The sequence below is a fragment of the Ovis canadensis genome, chromosome 15 (genome assembly GCF_042477335.2).
Source record: "Ovis canadensis isolate MfBH-ARS-UI-01 breed Bighorn chromosome 15, ARS-UI_OviCan_v2, whole genome shotgun sequence".
Classification (NCBI taxonomy): Eukaryota; Metazoa; Chordata; class Mammalia; order Artiodactyla; family Bovidae; genus Ovis; species Ovis canadensis.
In genome coordinates, this window is record NC_091259.1 from 41,394,125 (window position 1) to 41,413,954 (window position 19,830).

General features: G+C 40.2%; 1 protein-coding gene and 1 non-coding gene across 2 annotated transcripts in view; one reads left to right on the plus strand and one right to left on the minus strand.

Moving 5' to 3' along the window:
* The first annotated feature begins 11,859 nt into the window (after window positions 1-11,859).
* JHY (junctional cadherin complex regulator) overlaps window positions 11,860-19,830 on the plus strand; it is a 78,280-nt gene continuing 70,309 nt past the window's right edge. The window contains exons 1-2 of the mRNA XM_069554214.1: window positions 11,860-11,923; window positions 14,414-14,829. Coding sequence (XP_069410315.1) covers window positions 14,507-14,829 — 323 coding nt within the window. The 5' untranslated portion in view covers window positions 11,860-11,923; window positions 14,414-14,506. The remainder of the gene's footprint in view (window positions 11,924-14,413; window positions 14,830-19,830) is intronic.
* TRNAE-UUC (transfer RNA glutamic acid (anticodon UUC)) lies at window positions 17,640-17,711 on the minus strand. Its single transcript has one exon. It is a non-coding gene; the product is annotated as a tRNA-Glu (tRNA).

Genomic DNA, 19,830 nt, shown 5'->3' on the forward strand with positions numbered 1-19,830 from the left:
TTGTTCTTAATATAAAAAGTATATAACAAGTATAATATATAAAAAGTATAAAAAAATAAAAAGTATATGACAAGGAAATTCAAATGGTTAATTGCAGGTTGGGGCAAGAAATGCATAACTAGAGCCTAGAACATTTTATACTGGAAAGTAAGAAAGTAATCAGAGACAAATCACTTTTAGAGATTGCTCAGATAAAAACTCTTTAACCTGAAATTTATTTATTTTTTTTATCATATTTCTTTTCTTTTTTTTTATTTTTAGTTTTTTATTTTTTACATTTTAAAATCTTTAATTCTTACATGCATTCCCAAACATGAACCCCCCTCCCACCTCCCTCCCCATAACATCTTTCTGGGTCATCCCCATGCACCAGCCCCAAGCATGCTGCATCCTGTGTCAGACATAGACTGGCGATTCAATTCACATGATAGTATACATGTTAGAATGTCATTCTCCCAAATCATCCCACCCTCTCCCTCTCCCTCTGAGTCCAAAAGTCCGTTATACACATCTGTGTCTCTTTCCCTGTCTTGCATACAGGGTCGTCATTGCCATCTTCCTAAATTCCATATATATGTGTTAGTATACTGTATTGGTGTTTTTCTTTCTGGCTTACTTCACTCTGTATAATCGGCTCCAGTTTCATCCATCTCATCAGAACTGATTCAAATGAATTCTTTTTAACGGCTGAGTAATACTCCATTGTGTATATGTACCACAGCTTTCTTATCCATTCATCTGCTGATGGACATCTAGGTTGTTTCCATGTCCTGGCTATTATAAACAGTGCTGCGATGAACATTGGGGTACACGTGTCTCTTTCAATTCTGGTTTCCTCGGTGTCTATGCCCAGAAGTGGGATTGCTGGGTCATAAGGGAGTTCTATTTGCAATTTTTTAAGGAATCTCCACACTGTTCTCCATAGTGGCTGTACTAGTTTGCATTCCCACCAACAGTGTAGGAGGGTTCCCTTTTCTCCACACCCTCTCCAGCATTTATTGCTTGCAGATTTTTGGATCGCAGCCATTCTGACTGGTGTGAAGTGGTACCTCATTGTGGTTTTGATTTGCATTTCTCTAATAATGAGTGATGTTGAGCATCTTTTCATGTGTTTGTTATTTAACCTGAAATTTAAAATACATTTGTGATAATTTGGAAGGTCACTGTGTAATAAAAACAACCATAAGTACATGAAAAGATGCTCAGTATCATTAGTCATTGTTGCAGTTGCTTAGTCACTAAGTCCTTTTGTGATCCCGTGGACTGCAGCCCATCAGGCTGCTCTGTCCATGGGGCTTTTCCTGGCAAGCATACTGGAGTGGGTTGCCATTTCCTTCTGCAAGGAATCTTCCCAACCCCGGGGTCAAACCCATGTCTCCTGCATTGGCAGGCTAATTCTTTACCAGTGAACCTCCAGAGAAGCCCCGCCATTAGTCATTAGGTATATGCAAGTCAAACCTGCAATAAGACAGAACCAATCACAAGGATGGTTATCATAAAAAGAGCCAGACAATAGCAAATATTGGAAAGGACATAGAAAAATGGGAACCCCCAGAGATTACTGACAGGAATATAAATATTTCAACCACTTTGGAATGCATTCTCAAAGTTTTCCGAAAGTTCAACAGAGAGTTTCCATATGCTCCAACAGTTCCATTCTGAGGTATATATGGCCACAATGATAACTAGGCTTACCATGGTAATCGTTTTGAAATGACCAAATCACTGTGTTGTGTACTAGGAACTAACATAATGTTGTAGGTCAGTTATACTTTAAAAAACAAATAAACCCATAGAAAAAGAGACCAGATCTGTGGTTACCAGAGACAGGGAACGGAGGAAGGAGGTACTGGATGAAGGTAATCGAAAGGTACACACTTTCAGTGATAAGATAAGTAAGCACTATAGGGATGTAGTGTACAACTTGATAAATATAACTAACACTGCTGTATGAAAAGTTCTCAATCCTAAGAGGTCTCATCACAAGGGGGAAAATATTTTTGTTTCTTTAACTGTATATATGAGATGATGGATGTTCACTAAACTTATCATGATAATCATTTCATGGTACATGTAAGTCAAATCATTAAGCTATACACCTTAAATTCATACTGCTATATGTCAGTTATATCTCAATAAAGCTAGAAGGATAAAAACTGCCTAAGAGAACAGGGGGGAAAAAAGAAAACATAGGTCCACATAAAAACTTGTACATGAACACTGCTATATCTAAAATGGATAACCAACAAGGACCTACTGTTTAGCACAGGGAGCTATGCAGACCTACTGTGTAGCTCCCTCCCAGGCTGGATGGGAGGGGAGCTCAGGGCAGAATGAATACATGTATATGTATGGCTGAGTCCCTTTGCTGTTCACCTGAAACTATCACAACATTGTTAACAGGCTACCCCAGTACAAAATAAAAAGTTTTTTTAAAAAATAACTTGTACATGAATGTTCATAGCAGCATTATTCACAATAGTGAAAAGGTGGGAACAACCCAATGACTATCAACTGATGAATGAATAAATAAGATACTATATTTATACAGTGGCAATAAAAAGGAATGAAGTACTGACATGCGCTACAATATGGGTGAACCTTGAAAATATTATGCTACAGAAAAAGCCAAACACACAAACACAAATTCTATGATTCCATTTACATGAAATGTCCAGAAAAGGCAAACCCATAGAAACAGAAAGTAGTTAGTGGTTGGCAATGGCTGACATGAGGGCAGGGAATGAGGAATGGCTGCTTTGGGAGAGATATTCTGGAATTAAATAGTTGTGATGATTGCCCAGATTATGAATATGCTAAAAACTACTGAACTGTGTGCTTTAAAGGGGTGAATTGTGCAATGTGTGAATTATATCTCAATAAAGCTGTTATTTTTTTTAAAAATCACTTTGTAGAACTTGTTTGGATCCTGATTCAAATTTACCGATTACAGAAAGACACATGGAAGACGGTCTGGAAATTCTGAACACGATTTAGTGTAAAACGATGTGAAAGAGCTGTTAATTTTATTTCAGATGTGACAATGCCACTGTGGTAATTTAGAAACTATCTCTTAGATGCATCCTAGGTACTTATGGATAAAACTGTATAGCAGCTTGGATTTACTTTTAAATAATGTGTTGGGAGTACAGAACAGTATGCGTAGAAGCAAGATCACTCACAGATTGATCTTGAAGCTGAACGAAGGTTACCTATGAGTTCATTATACCTTTCTCTCTACTGTTGTATGTTTTTAAACTGTCATAATAAAAATGCCTTAAAATTATTTTTAGACAAACCAAGGAAACAAAACAGAAGACAAAAAGCAATCATCACTTGTTAATCTGTATTCCTAAGAACCATCCTATGGGATCATCCTGTTCCTAAAGCTTTTGATGCCAGCAGGCAGAATTCACCCACCCTCACCCAGAATTCACCCACCCTCACCCAGAATTCACACACACACCCTCAGGCTCGCCTATAACTAGTTCTCCCAGAACATTGTTAGCATTCCCTGCACATCTGCTGGTTGAATTGCATTGTCTGTATAAACATATATTTATCACAACTTCACTCCTCTAGAATTCTCATGACGGGTTATTCTAAACAAGCAAATTTTGCTGCATGATTGAGAGTTTATCCCTTGAAATTTAAAACATTTAAATATTTTAGATAAAAATCTTTGTAAAATATATTACATGACTTTTACCTTTCTAGTATTAAACTGGCCTATTCTTTATGAGTTTTTAAAATTAATCATTATGAAAATTAATCATGCTTACTGTAGTACTGGGATTCTCACAGAGGGTTTTCAGCTATACAGTGGCTTGCTGCCTACACCAAAGGACCCTCAGGTGGCTTTGGGTTTTTCTGAACATCTCTTAAGTCACTTGTGTTCCTTCACTTCCTGGAACTGTCCTTTCTGTCCTCAGAGTGCCGTCTCTCCCCATTCCTAATTTATTACTTTGAATTTAACATGTAAGTGAAGGAACAAGACACTTCAACTTGTTAGAATTACAGATTAACCACACTTTCCAGCTACGTGCTCAGTTGACTCAATGGACGTGAATTTGAGCAGACTCTGGACAGGGAAGCCTGGCATGCTGCAGTCTGTGGGGTTGCAAACAGTCAGACCCACAACAACAGTCTAATTTAATAATGTTTGACCTGTTTTTCTCATTCTTCTTTGTTTTTCAGTTGGTTCAGCATCAGATTGCCAGCTTCAATCTGAACAGATGATACATGCAAAAGCACTTTGCAAACCCCAGAAATTGCTAATCATACATAAATTATCATCGTTATCTCCATGAAAGTCGCTCAGTTGTCTCTGACTCCTTGCGACCCCATGGGCTGTAGCCCGCCAGGCTACTCTGTCCATAGAATTCTCCAGGCAAGAATACTGGAGTGGGTAGCTGTTCCCTTCTCCAGGGGATCTTCCTGACCCAGGAATCAAACCGGAATCTCCTGCATTGCTGATGGATTCTTGACCATCTGAGCTACCAGGGAAGAGGGAGATAAAAACGATGCACTCTACGGCTTTATTTGTTCATACGCTTCCGCCTTATAATCCTTAAGAATTCTGCAGAACAGTGTATCATTGTTCTGCTTATTAATTCACTGTCTCTCAGCTTCAAACATATTCATGTACTTGGCTGTCATGCTGGGTTAGCATCTGCAAACCTTTTACCTTGGCCAGTCACTCCTTGTTAGGCTCTGCCAGTAGAGGGCAGTAGAGAGACACTACACTTCCCCAGCGTCCTCTACCTCTCAGAATCATCCTGAAGTTTCTTCACCCCCACAGCTCAGCCTGTTTCAGTGACAGCAGTTGGTGCAAGTTTCCCCAGTGCTCCCAGAACCAGCTTCAAAAGCCTCTTAAAGACACCAGCACTCATCAGCTTGGAATCTCCTTCTCCCAGCTCTGGCCCCTTCCTTCCAGCTTCCAGGTGATCATTACAAATTCTTCCCTGTGTCCTCACAGAAATAGGGGCGGTGGTTGATTCCTGTACCTACTGTTCCAAGGACACCTGGGTTCCTTTTTGCTACTTTTCAGGTAATAAATCTTCATGTTAAATTATTTTCATTAAAATTACTGCTGTGGGCTTCCCTGGTGGCTCAGTGGTAAAAAATCCACGTGCTAATGCAAGAGGTCTGCATATCTGAGGTTATTGCTATTTCTCCCAGCAATCTTGATTCCAGCTTGTGCTTCTTCCAGCCCAGCGGTTCTCATGATGTATTCTGCATAGAAGTTCAATAAGCAGGGTGACAATATACAACCTTGACGTACTCCTTTTCCTATTTGGAACCAGTCTGTTGTTCCATGTCCAGTTCTAACTGTTGTTTCCTGACCTGCATATAGGTTTCTCAAGAGGCAGGTCAGGTGGTCTGGTATTCCCATCTCTCTCAGAATTTTCCACAGTTTATTGTGATCCACACAGTCAAAGGCTTTGGCATAGTCAAGAAAGCAGAAATCGATGTTTTTCTGGAATTCTCTTGCTTTTTCCATGATCCAGCGGATGTTGGCAATTTGATCTCTGGTTCCTCTGCCTTTTCTAAAACCAGCTTGAACATCTGGAAGTTCATGGTTCACATATTGCTGAAGCCTGGCTTGGAAAATTTTGAGTATTACTTTACTAGCGTGTAAGATTAATGCAATTGTGTGGTAGTTTGAGCATTCTTTGGCATTGCCTTTCTTTGGGATTGGAATGAAAACTGACCTTTTCCAGTCCTGTGGCCACTGCTGAGTTTTCCAAATTTGCTGGCATAATGAGTGCAGCACTTTCACAGCATCATATTTTAGGATTTGAAATAGCTCCACTGGAATTCCATCACCTCCACTAGCTTTGTTCATAGTGATGCTTCCTAAGGCCCACTTGGCTTCACATTCCAGGATGTCTGGCTCTAGGTGAGTGATCACACCATCGTGATTATCTGGGTCGTGAAGATCTTTTGTGTACAGTTCTTCTGTGTGTTCTTGCCACCTCTTCTTAATATCTTCTGCTTCTGTTAGGTCCATACCATTTCTGTCCTTTATTGAGCCCATCTTTGCATGAAATGTTCCCTTGGTATCTGTAATTTTCTTGAAGAGATCTCTAGTCTTTCCCATTCTGTTGTTTTCCTCTATTTCTTTGCATTGATTGCTGAGGAAGGCTTTCTTATCTCCTTGCTATTCTTTGGAACTCTGCATTCAGATACTTTTATCTTTCCTTTTGTCCTTTGCTTTTCACTTCTCTTCTTTTTACAGCTATTTGTAAGGCCTCCTCAGACAGCCACTTTGGTTTTTTGCATTTCTTTTTCTTGGGGATGGTCTTGATCCCTGTCTCATGTACAATGTCATGAACCTCCGTCCTTAGTTCATCAGGCACTCTGTCTGTCAGATCTAGCCCCTTAAATCTATTTCTCACTTCCACTGTATAATCATCAGGGATTTGATTTAGGTCATACCTAAATGGTCTAGTGGTTTTCCATACTTTCTTCAATTTAAGTCTGAATTTGGCAATAAGGAGTTCATGATCTGAGCCACAGTCAGCTCCCTGGTCTTGTTTCTGCTGATTGTATACAGCTTCTCCATCTTTGGCTGCAAAGAATATAATCAGTCTGATTTCGGTGTTGACCATCTGGTGATGTCCATGTGTAGAGTCTTTTCTCGTGTTGTTGGAAGAGGGTGTTTGCTATGACCAGTGCATTTTCTTGGCAAAACTCTTTTAGTCTTTGCCCTGCTTCATTCCTCATTCCAAGGCCAAATTTGCATGTTACTCCAGGTGTTTCTTGACTTCCTACTTTTGCATTCCAGTCCCCTATAATGAAAAGGACATCTTTTTGGGGTGTTTGTTAGTTCTAAAAGGTCTTGTAGGTCTTCATAGAACCGTTCAACTTCAGCTTCTTCAGCATTACTGGTTGGGGCATAGGCTTAGATTACCGTGATACTGAATGGTTTGCCTTGGAAACGAACAGAGATCATTCTGTCATTTTTGAGATTGCATCCAAGTACTGCATTTCGGACTCTTTGGTTGACCATGATGGCTACTCCATTTCTCCTAAGGGATTCCTGCCCACAGTAGTAGATATAATGGTCATCTGAGTTACCCATTCCAGTCCATTTTAGTTTGCTGATTCCTAGAATGTCAGCGTTCACTCTTGCCATCTCCTGTTTGACCACTTCCAATTTGCCTTGATTCATGGACCTAACATTCCAGGTCCCATCACCTCATGGGAAATAGATGGGGAAATAGTGGAAACAGTGGCTGCCTTTATTTTTTTTTTTGAGCTCCAAAATCACTGCAGATGGTGACTGCAGCCATGAAATTAAAAGACACTTATTCCTTGGAAGGAAATTTATGACCAACCTAGATAGCATATTAAAAAGCAGAGACATTACTTTGCCAACAAAGGTCCATCTAGTCAAGGCTATGGTTTTTCCAGTAGTCATGTATGGATGTGCGAGTTGGACTGTGAAGAAAGCTGAGCGCCGAAGAATTGATGCTTTTGAACTGTGGTGATGGAGAAGACTCTTGAGAGTCCCTTGGGCTTGCAGGAGATCTAACCAGTCCATCCTAAAGGAGATCAGTCCTGGATGTTCATTGGAAGGACTGATGCTAAAGCTGAAACTCCAATACTTTGGCCACCTCATGTGAAGAGTTGACTTACTGGAAAAGACTCTGATGCTGGGAGGGATTGGGGGCAGGAGGAGAAGGGGACAACAGAGGATGAGATGGCTGGGTGGCATCACCGACTCAATGGACGTGAGTTTGAGTGAACTCTGGGAGTTGGTGATGGACAGGGAGGCCTGGCGTGCTGTGATTCATGGGGTCACAAAGAGTCCGACACGACTGAGCGACTGAACTGAACTGAATGCAAGAGATGCAAGTTTGACCCTTGGGTCGGGAAGATCCCTTGGAGGAGGAAATGACAACCCACTCCAGTATTCTTGCCTGGCAAATCCCATGGACAGAGGAGCCTGGCAGGCTATAGCTATACAACTTAGCAACTAAATCACCACCAATATCAACTGTATAATATGCTGAACAGGACTATCCTTGTGGTCCAGTGGTTAAGAATGTTCCTACCAGTGCAGGGAACACAGGTTCAATCCCTGGTCTGGGAAGATCCCACATGCTGTGGGGCAACTAAACCCCTGCACTACAACTACTGAGCCCGTGCTCTAGAGCCTGTGCTCATGAACAAGAGAAGCCACCACATCAAAACCAAGAGTAGGGCCCACTGACTGCAACTAGAGAAAGCTTGCACACAACAACAAAGACCCAGCACAACAAAAATAAAACTAAAAATTTAAAATGCTGGACAGAATAACATCAGTGCTTTCAGCACCTTGCTTTCATTTCTTCAAGCAACATTGAGGTCCTGTTGTATACTCACTCCCTGCTGTCAGAAACATTTTGTTTTTAATCTAACTCTAATATAAAGCAGAATAAAAAGGAGCAAAATTGAGTGCTCGAGATATTTTCCAACACTCTGTGCTTGCTATCATTAATGACACCACTAGTATTGAAGAATTTTTGCATCTTTGAAGATAGTTAATCAAATTTCTTTGTGGGTTTAACACTATTTTAATATGAATACAATCCTCAATCCTTCTTTACTCTTTGAACATTTTTAATAGTGAAACATTCTACACACACATAAATGTACGGCTTAATAAATTGCTATAAAATGAATATCTATGTAGCTAGCATTAAGTAAGGAAATATAATCTTAAATTGGCAAAATGGTTGTCTGAGGAGACCTTATAAATAGCTGAGAAAAGAAGAGAAGCAAAAGGTAAAGGAGAAAAGGAAAGACATACCCATCTGAATGCAGAGTTCCAAAAAACAGCACAGAGAGGTAAGAAAACCTTTTTATGTGAACAATGCAAAGAAATAGAGAAACTATACTTAATATTTTGTAATAACCTATAATGGAAAATAATCTAAAAGAAAATACAAATATCTAGATATATGGAGATGTATAAATGTATATAAATATATATATGATATATATGTATAACTGAATCACTTTGCTGTATGCTTGAAAGTAACATAATATTGTAAATCAACTAAACTTCAAAAGAATTCATTAAAAAAGTGCCACTGTGGAGGGGTTCTCTAGTGTCCAGTGGTTAAGAATCCATCTTGCAATTCAAGGGATACAGGTTCGATCCCTGGGCTGGGAAGATCCCACATGCTGCAGAACCAGGCCCTTGTGCTGGAACTACTGAGCCGGTGGCATTCTAGAGCCTGAAAGCTGAGACTTCTGAAGCCTGTGTGCCTAGAGCCTGTGCTCCACCAAGAAAAGCCTGCACGCCACCAACAGAGCAGCCCCCACTCACAGCAACTAGAGAACGCCCGTGTGCAGCAACAAAGACTCACCACAGCCAAAAAACAAATAAACAAATCTTTTTCAAATGCGACTGTTAAAAAAAAAATATTTCCAAATCAGTCAGGGGCCTCTTTGTCAGCTCCAACTATATTTATTTCAATACAATACAAGAAAGTGGAAGGAAGGAAATTACTTTAAGTTTTTGTAATGCAATTTGACCAGCAAATAATAAATCATTGTTGAACTAAAAGTCAAAGGTGACAGAAAATAGATATTTTTTAAAATAATAATAGCATCAACCACAAGCATATGAAACAAAATTAGGATGTAGCTTTTATCTTGGCAACAATACATTCCTAAGTCATAATCAAATCAAACAAATCAAGCAGTGTTGTAGGGTTCAATTATTTTACCATAATAAAGGTTATATTTCCCTCGTCAAAAAATCTAACTCTAATAAAAAGCAGAATAAAAATAGCAAAATTGAGTACTAATGATGTTTTCCAATTCTCTGTGTTTCCTGTCATTAATGAGGCAACTGGTATTGAAGAACTGAAGAATTCTTGTATCTTTGAAGACAGTTGTCCATATCTATTTGTGGTTTTAATGCTGTGTTATATGAATATAATTCCCAACCCTTCCTTTCTTTACTCTTCTTTGAAGATTTTTTAAATAGTGAAATATTCTACACATACATAAGTGTATAGTTTAGTGAATTGTTCTGAAATGAATATCTACATAACCAGCATTAAAAGTCAGAAAATACAATCTCAAAGGCACTCTATCCCCAAGTCCCCACCCTGCCCTGCCCACCAGAACTGACCACAATCCTAAGTTTATGAGATTCACTTTTTTTTATATAATTTTCTCCACTAAGTATCCCTGGAGAAGGAAATGGCAATCCACTCCAGTACTCTTGCCTGGAAAATTCCATGAACAGAGGAGCCTGGTGGGCTACAGTCCATGGAGTCACAAGGAGTTGGACACTTTCTTTTTCTTTTTTTTCACCTTCTTTTTCTTTTCCACTAAGTATGCATCCATAACCATAATGCAGTCCAATTTTGCCTTTTAAAACTATTTATGTGCAAAATCGTACAATGTATTGGGGTGTTTTTTAACTCAATATTGTATTTTAATATGCTGCTGTTTTATTGCATGTAGATGTAGTTCATTAATTTTTGCTATTGTATAGTATGTCAGTACATGAAATCAGTTCAGTCGCTCAGTTGTATCCAACTCTTTGTGACCCCATGGACTGCAGCACCCCAAGCCTCCCTGTCCATTACCAACTCCCAGAGTTTACTCAAATTCACGTCCATTGAGTCGGTAATGCCACCCAACCATCTCATCCTCTGTTGTTCCCTTCTCCTCCCGCCTTCAATCTTTCCCAGCATCAGGGTCTTTTCAAATGAGTTAGTTCTTCACATCAGATGGCCAAGTACTGCAGTTTCAGCTTCAACATCAGTCCTTTCAATGAATAGTCAAGACCTATTTCCTTTAGGATGGACTGCTTGGATCTTCTTGCTGTCCAAGGGACTCTCAAGAATCTTCACCAATACCACAGTTCTAAAGCATCAATTCTCTGGTGCTCAGCTTTCTTTATAGTTCAGCTCTCACATCCATACATGACTCCTGGAAGAACCACAGCTTTTACTAGACAGACCTTTGCTGGCAAAATAATGTCTCTGCTTTTTAATATGCTATCTAGGTTGGTCATAACTTTTCTTCCAAGGAGCAAGTATCTTTTAATTTCATGGCTGCAGTCACCATCTGCAGTGATTTGGGAAATATTACAATTAAATTAACTATTTTATTGTTGATGAATATTTCAGTTATTTCCAGTTTGGGTGCACCTAAGCGTACGCGGGTGGGAGGTAAACACCTAAAAAGCGAAATTGCTGAATCACAGGGTGTACACATCCGAGCTAATGTGAAGCCATTTTCCAAAGTATCTGCACGAACTCACACTCCCATCTGCAGTATATGAGGGATCTTAGCCCTACCATCCTCCCCAACCCTGGGCGCTGTCAAGTATTTTAATGTTTGCCCACATGGTGAGTGTGGCCGGTATGCACAGTGGCTTTACTTCATCCTCTTCTGATTATTAACCTTTTCCATCCACAACACATAGTTATTGGCCACTGGATTTCTTCTGTGAAATTTCTGTTCAAATCATCTGTCCATTTTTAAATTGGATTCTTTGCTTTCTTAATTTGTAGGAGTTCTTTACATAATCCCTTCCCACTCGGTGGCCTGTCTTTCCTTGTTTTTCAACTTTGGAAAAGCCAGTATGGGCTGCGAGCGGCTTCATTGGGAGCTCCCGGGATCCTGGGAGCTGTGCCCTGGACGCGGTCATCACAACCCGTCCCACCCTCTCCACCTGGACTGGCTAGACCCGGCACTGTGTAACGGGGGATGCCGGGATGGACAGCACAGGCCCCGCCCTCTCGCTGAGGCCCCGCCCACAGCCGGGCGGCCCGAGTCGCGCGGGGCTGGCTCTGTTGGCCCCGGTCTCCAGGGCAGCACTGGGAGACGCAGGGCGGGACTGGGAGGCGCCAGCGCTGAGGATGCGGGGCCTCCAGGGTCGCGGCAGCCAGGAACCCCCGGCAAGGTGACAGGCGGTTGCCTCCCAAACAGGGTGTGCGGTGCGCCCGAGCAGGGGTTGGGGGTGGGCGGTGGGACCGTGGATGGGGACAGGAAAAAACCTCTTGAGGAAAGTGATCCAGGTGGGGAGAAAAGGGAGCCCACAAGCGGGAGCCCTTGGGACCCAGATGGGAAGAACAGACGGTGGCCGAGGCAGGGACGGAGCCCAGGGGCCGGTGGTCGGGATCTGGAAAGACTGGCGCCCAGACTCCCAGAACAGCCCTAATCTGCGTTGATCAAGCCGGTCCGGGGCATCAGACCCACCGGATCACCCATCACTTCCTGGGCCTTAAAGCGCTGCTAGCTGCCGAGTCTTGTCCATCAGAGAATAGGTGGAGGGAGGAAATAAATGCCACACCCCTTTGGGCAGCTTAGGATTTGTTCCAAAACAGGGTAACTTTTCCTCTGCACTCGTCTTGGAGGATGAACCCTTAAAGCAGGGCTACATTTCACCTACAGAAGGAAGTGTGTTCCTCTCAGTACTAATGTAATGGGCTGGGCCCAAGGATCTTGATGGCACCCCTTGGGAACAAGGGGTTTCTTGGTGCCACTGGTTTATCCCTGTCTGCCTTGTTTACTTAGGAGATGTGTCAGCCGGTCTTTGTCTGAAATTTCAGTGAAAAACTTTGTCCAGTAGGGAGCCACATTCACTGCATTTAGAAGTCCCACTTTCTAATTTATTTCAGCCATCAGCTTTTCCTTTTTTAATCCTATGCTTTTATAAAATCACACCTCCACAGATGACCCACTTGGATGGTATCTGGCTTTGCTCTCTTCATCAGCTCCCAAACATCAACAACAAAAATCGTATCTTTTCCTATGAACATTTTTAACTGATTAACTCCAAGAAACCCTAGTCTATTTAAGAAACGAGAAATTGAAGGGACTGAATTATTTCATGAAGGGGCAGTTCCAAATTGAAATACAATAATTATTTCAAGCTTTTTAAAGATCCCAAGTACAGTGACTTGAACTCTTAAAGATGTATTATTACAAATTGCTTTGGTTAAAATGTGTTAGTATTTGAGGGATTTGCTGTTTTCTAAAAATATCCTAAAAGCAAAGGTTGATCCATTTCTCAAAATTAAAATAATATGGTAAAATGAAATATATATTTTTAAAATAAGGCAATTAATACAAACAGTTTGACAAATAATATGTTAGTCTACCAAGAGGGGGGAACTTTAAGTTAAAAAGAAAACCATAGATATTTAAATATCATATGTATTTCAATATGAATGTTACCTTTGGTCTCTTTTGTTTGTTAAGGTGCTTTCCTCCAAGGAGTTGAGGATGTTCCATAGAAACGTTAGCAACAAGGTCAACTAGGACTAAAAAGAAGGTCATGTTATTTAATTAAAGAAAGGATTTGCCAAAAGAATAGGAGTAAACCATTAAAAGAAATTTTTACAGTAATCTCTGATCAGAAAGGTTGTTTCTGTTATCTGACCTACAGGGGAAAAAAATGGCATAAAGGCAGTGAGATAGAAGACAGAGCAAACAGAAATGCCAGCTAGAGATGAAAGGAAACACAATCCAAAAACATCATTTCCTTTCAATCGTATCTGAACTCAAAGCACCCTTACCGTAAACCATCTCATGGGTCTTTATGACAGCCCTTTGAGACAGGGAGGGCTCACTTAGAATCATACTCTTAAGCAAGTTAGAAGGGACCCCAGCTGTATTCAGGCCAATCTTCCACCCAGCCAACATTCCCCAGGACAGCATCCCTTTCAGGTCCACGTGGATACCCAGCCTCTGCTGTGAATCACTGAATGGCAGACTTCACAAGGCCATCAAATCTTCTGTTGAACAGTTTTGATCATTATCATGGGGTTTTTATTAACACTGAGCTGAAGCTGATCTCCATGTTACATCCACTTAAATTACATATTCCTACCTGGTAGCAACCTGAATATCAAAAAGTCCTTCAAATGAAAAGTCAGCCAGTATAGGTCTAGGAACAAACTAGCTTCCATCATCTTTTCAGTTCCAACTGTGGAAACCATACTGTCTCCCCCTCCTTTATTTTCCAAAAGGCAGACCGTGAACCTGTTTTACTCTGTCCGTAAATACTACTGAACACGGCATATATATATCAGTGCGCTGGATATTGGAAATAAGGCATTGAAGTACTATCCATAATAACGCATTTGGTTTTGTCCAGTCTTATCTGTAACAGGCTCTTGGAAGCTAGAAAAAGGATTCCAGTCATTTGATTTCCTCAATAAAGCTGCATTTGATTATTCAGACTGTTTATGAGCTCTGCAGCAGAAGTGTTCCTATAAATGGAAAAACACAATAGTTTTTCCAATAGACCTTTCTCATACTTACAAAAGGGTGCATACAAAAGCCTGCAGATAATATAATGAGGTTCTCTTACTTATTTAAGTTTTTGATTAATATTAGAATTAGAGATTTTAATTGTCACAGAATAACATAAATATAACTTTTTTAGGCAAATGCTCTTGTGAACAACAGCTTTAAATATCCCGCCAGCTGCTGCCATCCACCAGAGAGAATCCCTGTTCATTTTTGTATTTTTCTCAAGATGAGTCATAGTAAATTCATTCCCAAGCTGTCTATTCAATCTCCTGTACATCACACCAACTTAAAGGTCCAGTCCACAGAGCCATCTTTTAAGAAAGAAGACTTACATTTGATTTCAAAAGACTCTTTGGAATCTGACTCAGAAAGCCCCACTCAAAAGATCAAGTCCCGGTCTGACCTTGAAGACCAAATTCAGAATGACATGGAGCCTGACAGCCTAGAGGAGGAGAGCTTGAGTGAGATGGAAGAGGAAGCAAGCAGAAAAGCAGCTCAGAGGGCCTGCAAGGAAAACCTCCACACCCAAGACGCTGGTGCAATTAACAGGTAAGGAATTGGCTTGTGTAAGAAACAGTGGGTTCTGAGATGCACTGTTACATAATTATTGGTACTGTCCCAAGTGAAAGTAAGGATGGGCTCTTGTTTGGGGATTTTTTTTTAGTGGATATAATTGATTTACAATGTTGTATTACTTTCAGGTATGCAAAGTGATTCAGTTATAGGTATACATATATCTAATTCTTTTTTCATTCTTTTCCCGTTCTTTTCTTTTTTATTACCAAATATTGAGTAGAACTCCCTGTACTATACAGTAGGTCCCTGTTGATTATCTGTTTTATTTATAGTAATGTGTACATGTTAATTGCAAACTCTTCGTTTATCCCTCCCCCTCAACAACCTTTCCCCTTTGGCAACCAGAAGTTCGTTTTCTAAGTCTATGAGTCTGTTTCTGAACAGGCTCTTGTAACGAGCTCCTTTGTAATGTGTGTGAGACAGATCTCCAAGCAGTTAAGGACAGCTTGGAGCCAAGATTTTTGATGAGAATAGTTATTAATGATAAGGACATTTGTATTTCTTATGCTCCTTACTTCCTGTCCATATTCCAAGTGTCCATATTCCAAGGTGCTATGACCCCACCTTGGAGAAATCCCAGAGAGCCTCATCTAGAAAAATGCCATGACTTTGGACTCAGGTGTTCTTGAGTTGGTCAAGGCAATGGTGTTTAGTGTATAATTTGAAATAAGTCCCTTTTAGTCTTTTGCAGCTCATTTTTTCTCTCCTGTGAAATGAGCCAGCCTGCTTCTCTCACAAGACTGCCATCACGTCAGTGAAGTACATTGTTGTGGGGAACTTGAGACCTCTACCTGAGCCAGGAGAGGTCTACTTTCCTGGGCTGATATAATCACAGAGATTTGATTTCTATAACCATCAGTATTTAGGGTATATTCATTTTATGCTAGAAGCTACCAAAACATCTAAGAAGATATAAATGAGTGCAATATTATTCAGTTTCAATGAAAATATAAATGACACACTAGAGTATTGAAGTTCAAAGCCACTGATTAGAAAGGGATCTTGGGATGGTGGTAAGTTACAAAGCATCTGAAGCAGACCAAGTGGTTTCAAATTCTGCCACTGACTAGTTGTGTGACCTTGGCTAAGCCCATTTAAACTCTCTGTGCCTCAGCTCATCAGTAAAAATGGGATAATAATAGTAGTTATCTCACAGTTTATTGTGAGGCTAAAATCAGTGTGTGTGTGCATGTGTGTGTATGTTTCATATATATATATGTGTGTGTGTGTGTGTGTATATATATATATATATATATATATATATATATATATAAAGTGCTTCAAACAGTGACTCTTAATAAGTTATGTGTTAGATTAAAAAAAAAACGCTCTTCTACCATGGTTTTTTGTTTTTGTTTTTTCATAAAACCAAAGCTGAAGGGTTGAGGAGGAGCAATGATATAAAGTCAGAAGTAGGGCTTAATTTTGTTAGCCAAGTAATAAAGGTGCATGGGAATTGTAGAAAATAATGTGTTACCATATTCTCTTAAAATTAAGGAAACAATTTTTACAAATGTGCAGTATAAACTGCTTTTATTTTTTTGAATTGGAATATAGCTGCGTTACCATGTTGTATTAGTTTCTGCTGTACAACAAAGTGAATCAGCTATGTATACATATATCCCCTCCCTCCTGAGCCTTCTTTGTGTTAGATGATTTTTAACTTAGGGCTAAAATAAATTGAGGAAAGTTTATTGGAAGGCTTAGAACCTGGGCAGGCAGGGTTTGGGAAACTAGGCACGATTTGGGGGAAAAAGAACAGAATTAACATGAGTGTGTGTGGCCCATTGAGCCGCATTTGATGACAGAGGATGTGTTTTGAAGGTAGGGAAATTAGAGGAGGAGCCTGCTTTCAAGGGCCTTTGTGGACACCACATCCCATGCCACGGATGTGACACTGAACACAGAACTCAGATGATGTTTCCCAAGAGTACACTCCTGGCGCAGTCTTTCATGGGAGCCAGGATGAGAGGCTAGCCCTACTTCTTTTCCCCCTTTCTTCCTTCCTTCTTTCACTGAAGATACCAAGTTGAATCGAGCTCGTCTGCTTCTTAGGGGCCGTCAGAGTAGAGTAAATCCCCTACATACGAACCTTCTAGTCATGAACTTTCAAAGATATGAACATATTATAAACCCTAACAGTACAATGCTATAAAGGCAATTTTGTTAGTTGGGTACCGAGGGTAGCTTTATTAGACTTACAAATAAATTGGACTTAACTAACTGATCTTACCTTATCTTAACTGACTTAACCATCTTGGAATGGAACTCATTCGTATATAGGAGACTTACTGACAAGTGATAAATGCTATAATGAGGTGCAGCCACAGAGTTAGGGGGTGAAAGAGGCTTAGGAAGGCTTTAACCAGCTTGCCACCCCTGACTGAATGGGGTTGGGTATACCCAGAGGAGAAAATTCAGGTTCTTGGGGAGGACAATAAGATGAAGCAATATTCAAGGAAGATTATTCTGCAAGCTGGTGCATTATGAATTAGACAGTAAAAACACAGCAGAGACCACTAGATGGTAGTAATTATAATGACAACAGTAATAGTAACGTCATCTCTTTCGAAAGGCCATTGTAACTTCACTCAATTCTTCACTGCAATCCCACAAGAAAGTGCTGCTATTCCCATTTTACAGGTCAGGAAGATGAAGCTGACAGAGATGAAGTCACCTAACATCAGAGTGCTTTGTTACTGATGTTGAGGGTTTCTTTTTAAAAAAAAAAAAAAAATTCATTTATTTACTTTGGCCATGCCGTGCAGCCTGCAGGATCTTAGTTCCCCAACCAGGGATTGAACCCGGGCCACAGCAGTGAAAGCGCCAAGTCCTAACCACTGGACCACTAGGGAATTCCCTGAGGTTTTGAATTAAGAAAACATTCTAATCCACAGAAAAGTACAGAGAAAAATACCATCTCACCCTTATTGCATATTTGTTTCAGATATATTTTTTAAAACATAAAATGTTGCAGATAGTTTCCTTGTTCCTCTTCTCACACCCCCTGTCCTCCTCAGGGATAACCAACGCATACTTTTATTCTGGCTTTGCTGCACAGCCTGTGGGATCTCAGTTTCCTGATCAGGGACAAGACCCTCATGGTGGAAGCGTGGAGTCTTAACCACTGGACCACCAGGGACGTTCCAACCAATACATACTCTCATATGAGTGTATTTCCCTCATAGCGATTTTTGATTCATTTCCTTCATAGCTAATGAGCGGAGACATATGTATATCAAGAATTGCTAGGACTTGGTGACAGTTTAGAACTGGGGTTGGAAAGAACAAGAGAAGGCAAAGATTACTTTAAGGTTCTGACAACAAAAGCATTGACAGAATACTTGTCCTGAGCCTAATTCCTGTGCCAGACACTTGACATATATCATCTTATTTAATCCTTTTGGCAGCCCCAACAGGTGGACACTATCATGATCCCATCTTAGAGACTACAAACGAGGCTTACAGAAGCTGGTTATTTATTTCACCAGGGGCGCGGTAGAGCAGCAAACTCCTGCAGTCTGACTCTATGCTTTAAACCGTGTTTTTATTGTAACACTAATCTAAGAGAGTCATAGTCTCCTAGGTAATAAATGGCAGTTTTATTTATAGAAACAGGGCATTGGAAAGGATAGGTATTCTTGTCTGTACTTTTACAAGGAAGAAACCAAGGCAAGGAGCCATTATGTGACCTCATTTCCCCGATGTTGAGTTTTTCCTCTTTGAACAGTGCTCAGAGACCTGACTTTAACCTTGCTTTTTACCAAAGGACAATTTAAATACTATTCAATGTATTTTTAAAATTTATTTCTTTATTGAAGGATAATTGCCTTATAGAATTTTGTTTTCTGTCAGACCTCAACATGAATCAGCCACAGGTATACGTATATATCCCCTCCCTTTTGAACCTCCCTCCCGTTTCCCTCCCCATCCCATCCCTCTAGGTGGATACAGAGCCCCTGTTTGAGTTTCCTGAGTCATACAGCAAACTCCCATTGGCTATCTATTTTACATATGGTGATGTTACTCTTTCCATACATCTCACCCTTTCCTCCTCTCTCCTCATGTCCATCCATAAGTCTATTCTCTATATCTGTTTCTCCACTGCTGCCCTATAAATTCCTCAGTACCATTTTTCTAGATTATGTATATATGCATTAGAATACAACATTTAACTTTCTCTTTCTGACTCACTTCACCCTGTATAATAGGTTCTAGGTTCATCCACCTTATCAGAACTGACTCAATGCATTCCTTTTTATGGCTGAGTAATATTCCATTGTGTATTTGTACCACAGCTTCTTTACCCATTCATCTGTCGATGGACATCTAGGTTGCTTCCAGGTTGCTTCCATGTTCTAGCTATAGTAAATGGTGCTGCAGTGAACAATGGGATACATGTGTCTGTTTCAATTTTGGTTTCCTCAGGCTATATGCCTAGGAGTGGGATTGCTGGGTGATATGGTGGCTTTATTCCTAGTTTTTTAAGGAATCTCCATACCATCTTCCATAGTGGCTGTATCAATTTACATTCCCACCAACAGTGCAAGAGCGTTCCCTTTTCTCCACACCCTCTCCAGCATTTATTGTTTGTAGACTTTTTGATGATAGCCATTCAGACTGGTGTGAGGTGGTATCTCACTGTAGTTTTGATTTGCATTTCTCTAATAATGAGCGATGTTGAGCATCTTTTCATGTGTTTGTTAGCCATCTGTATGTCTTCTTTGGAGAAATGTCTGTTTAGGTCTTTTCCCCCACTTTTTGATTGGGTTGTTTGTTTTTCTGGCATTGAGTTGTATGAGCTGCTTGTATATTTTGGAAATTAATCCTTTGTCAGTTGTTTCATTTGCTATTATTTTCTCCCATTCTGAGGGTTGTCTTTTTCACCTTGCTTACAGTTCTCTTTGCTGTGCAAAAGCTTTAAGTTTAATCAAGTCCCACTTGTTTACTTTTGTTTTTATTTCCATTACTCTA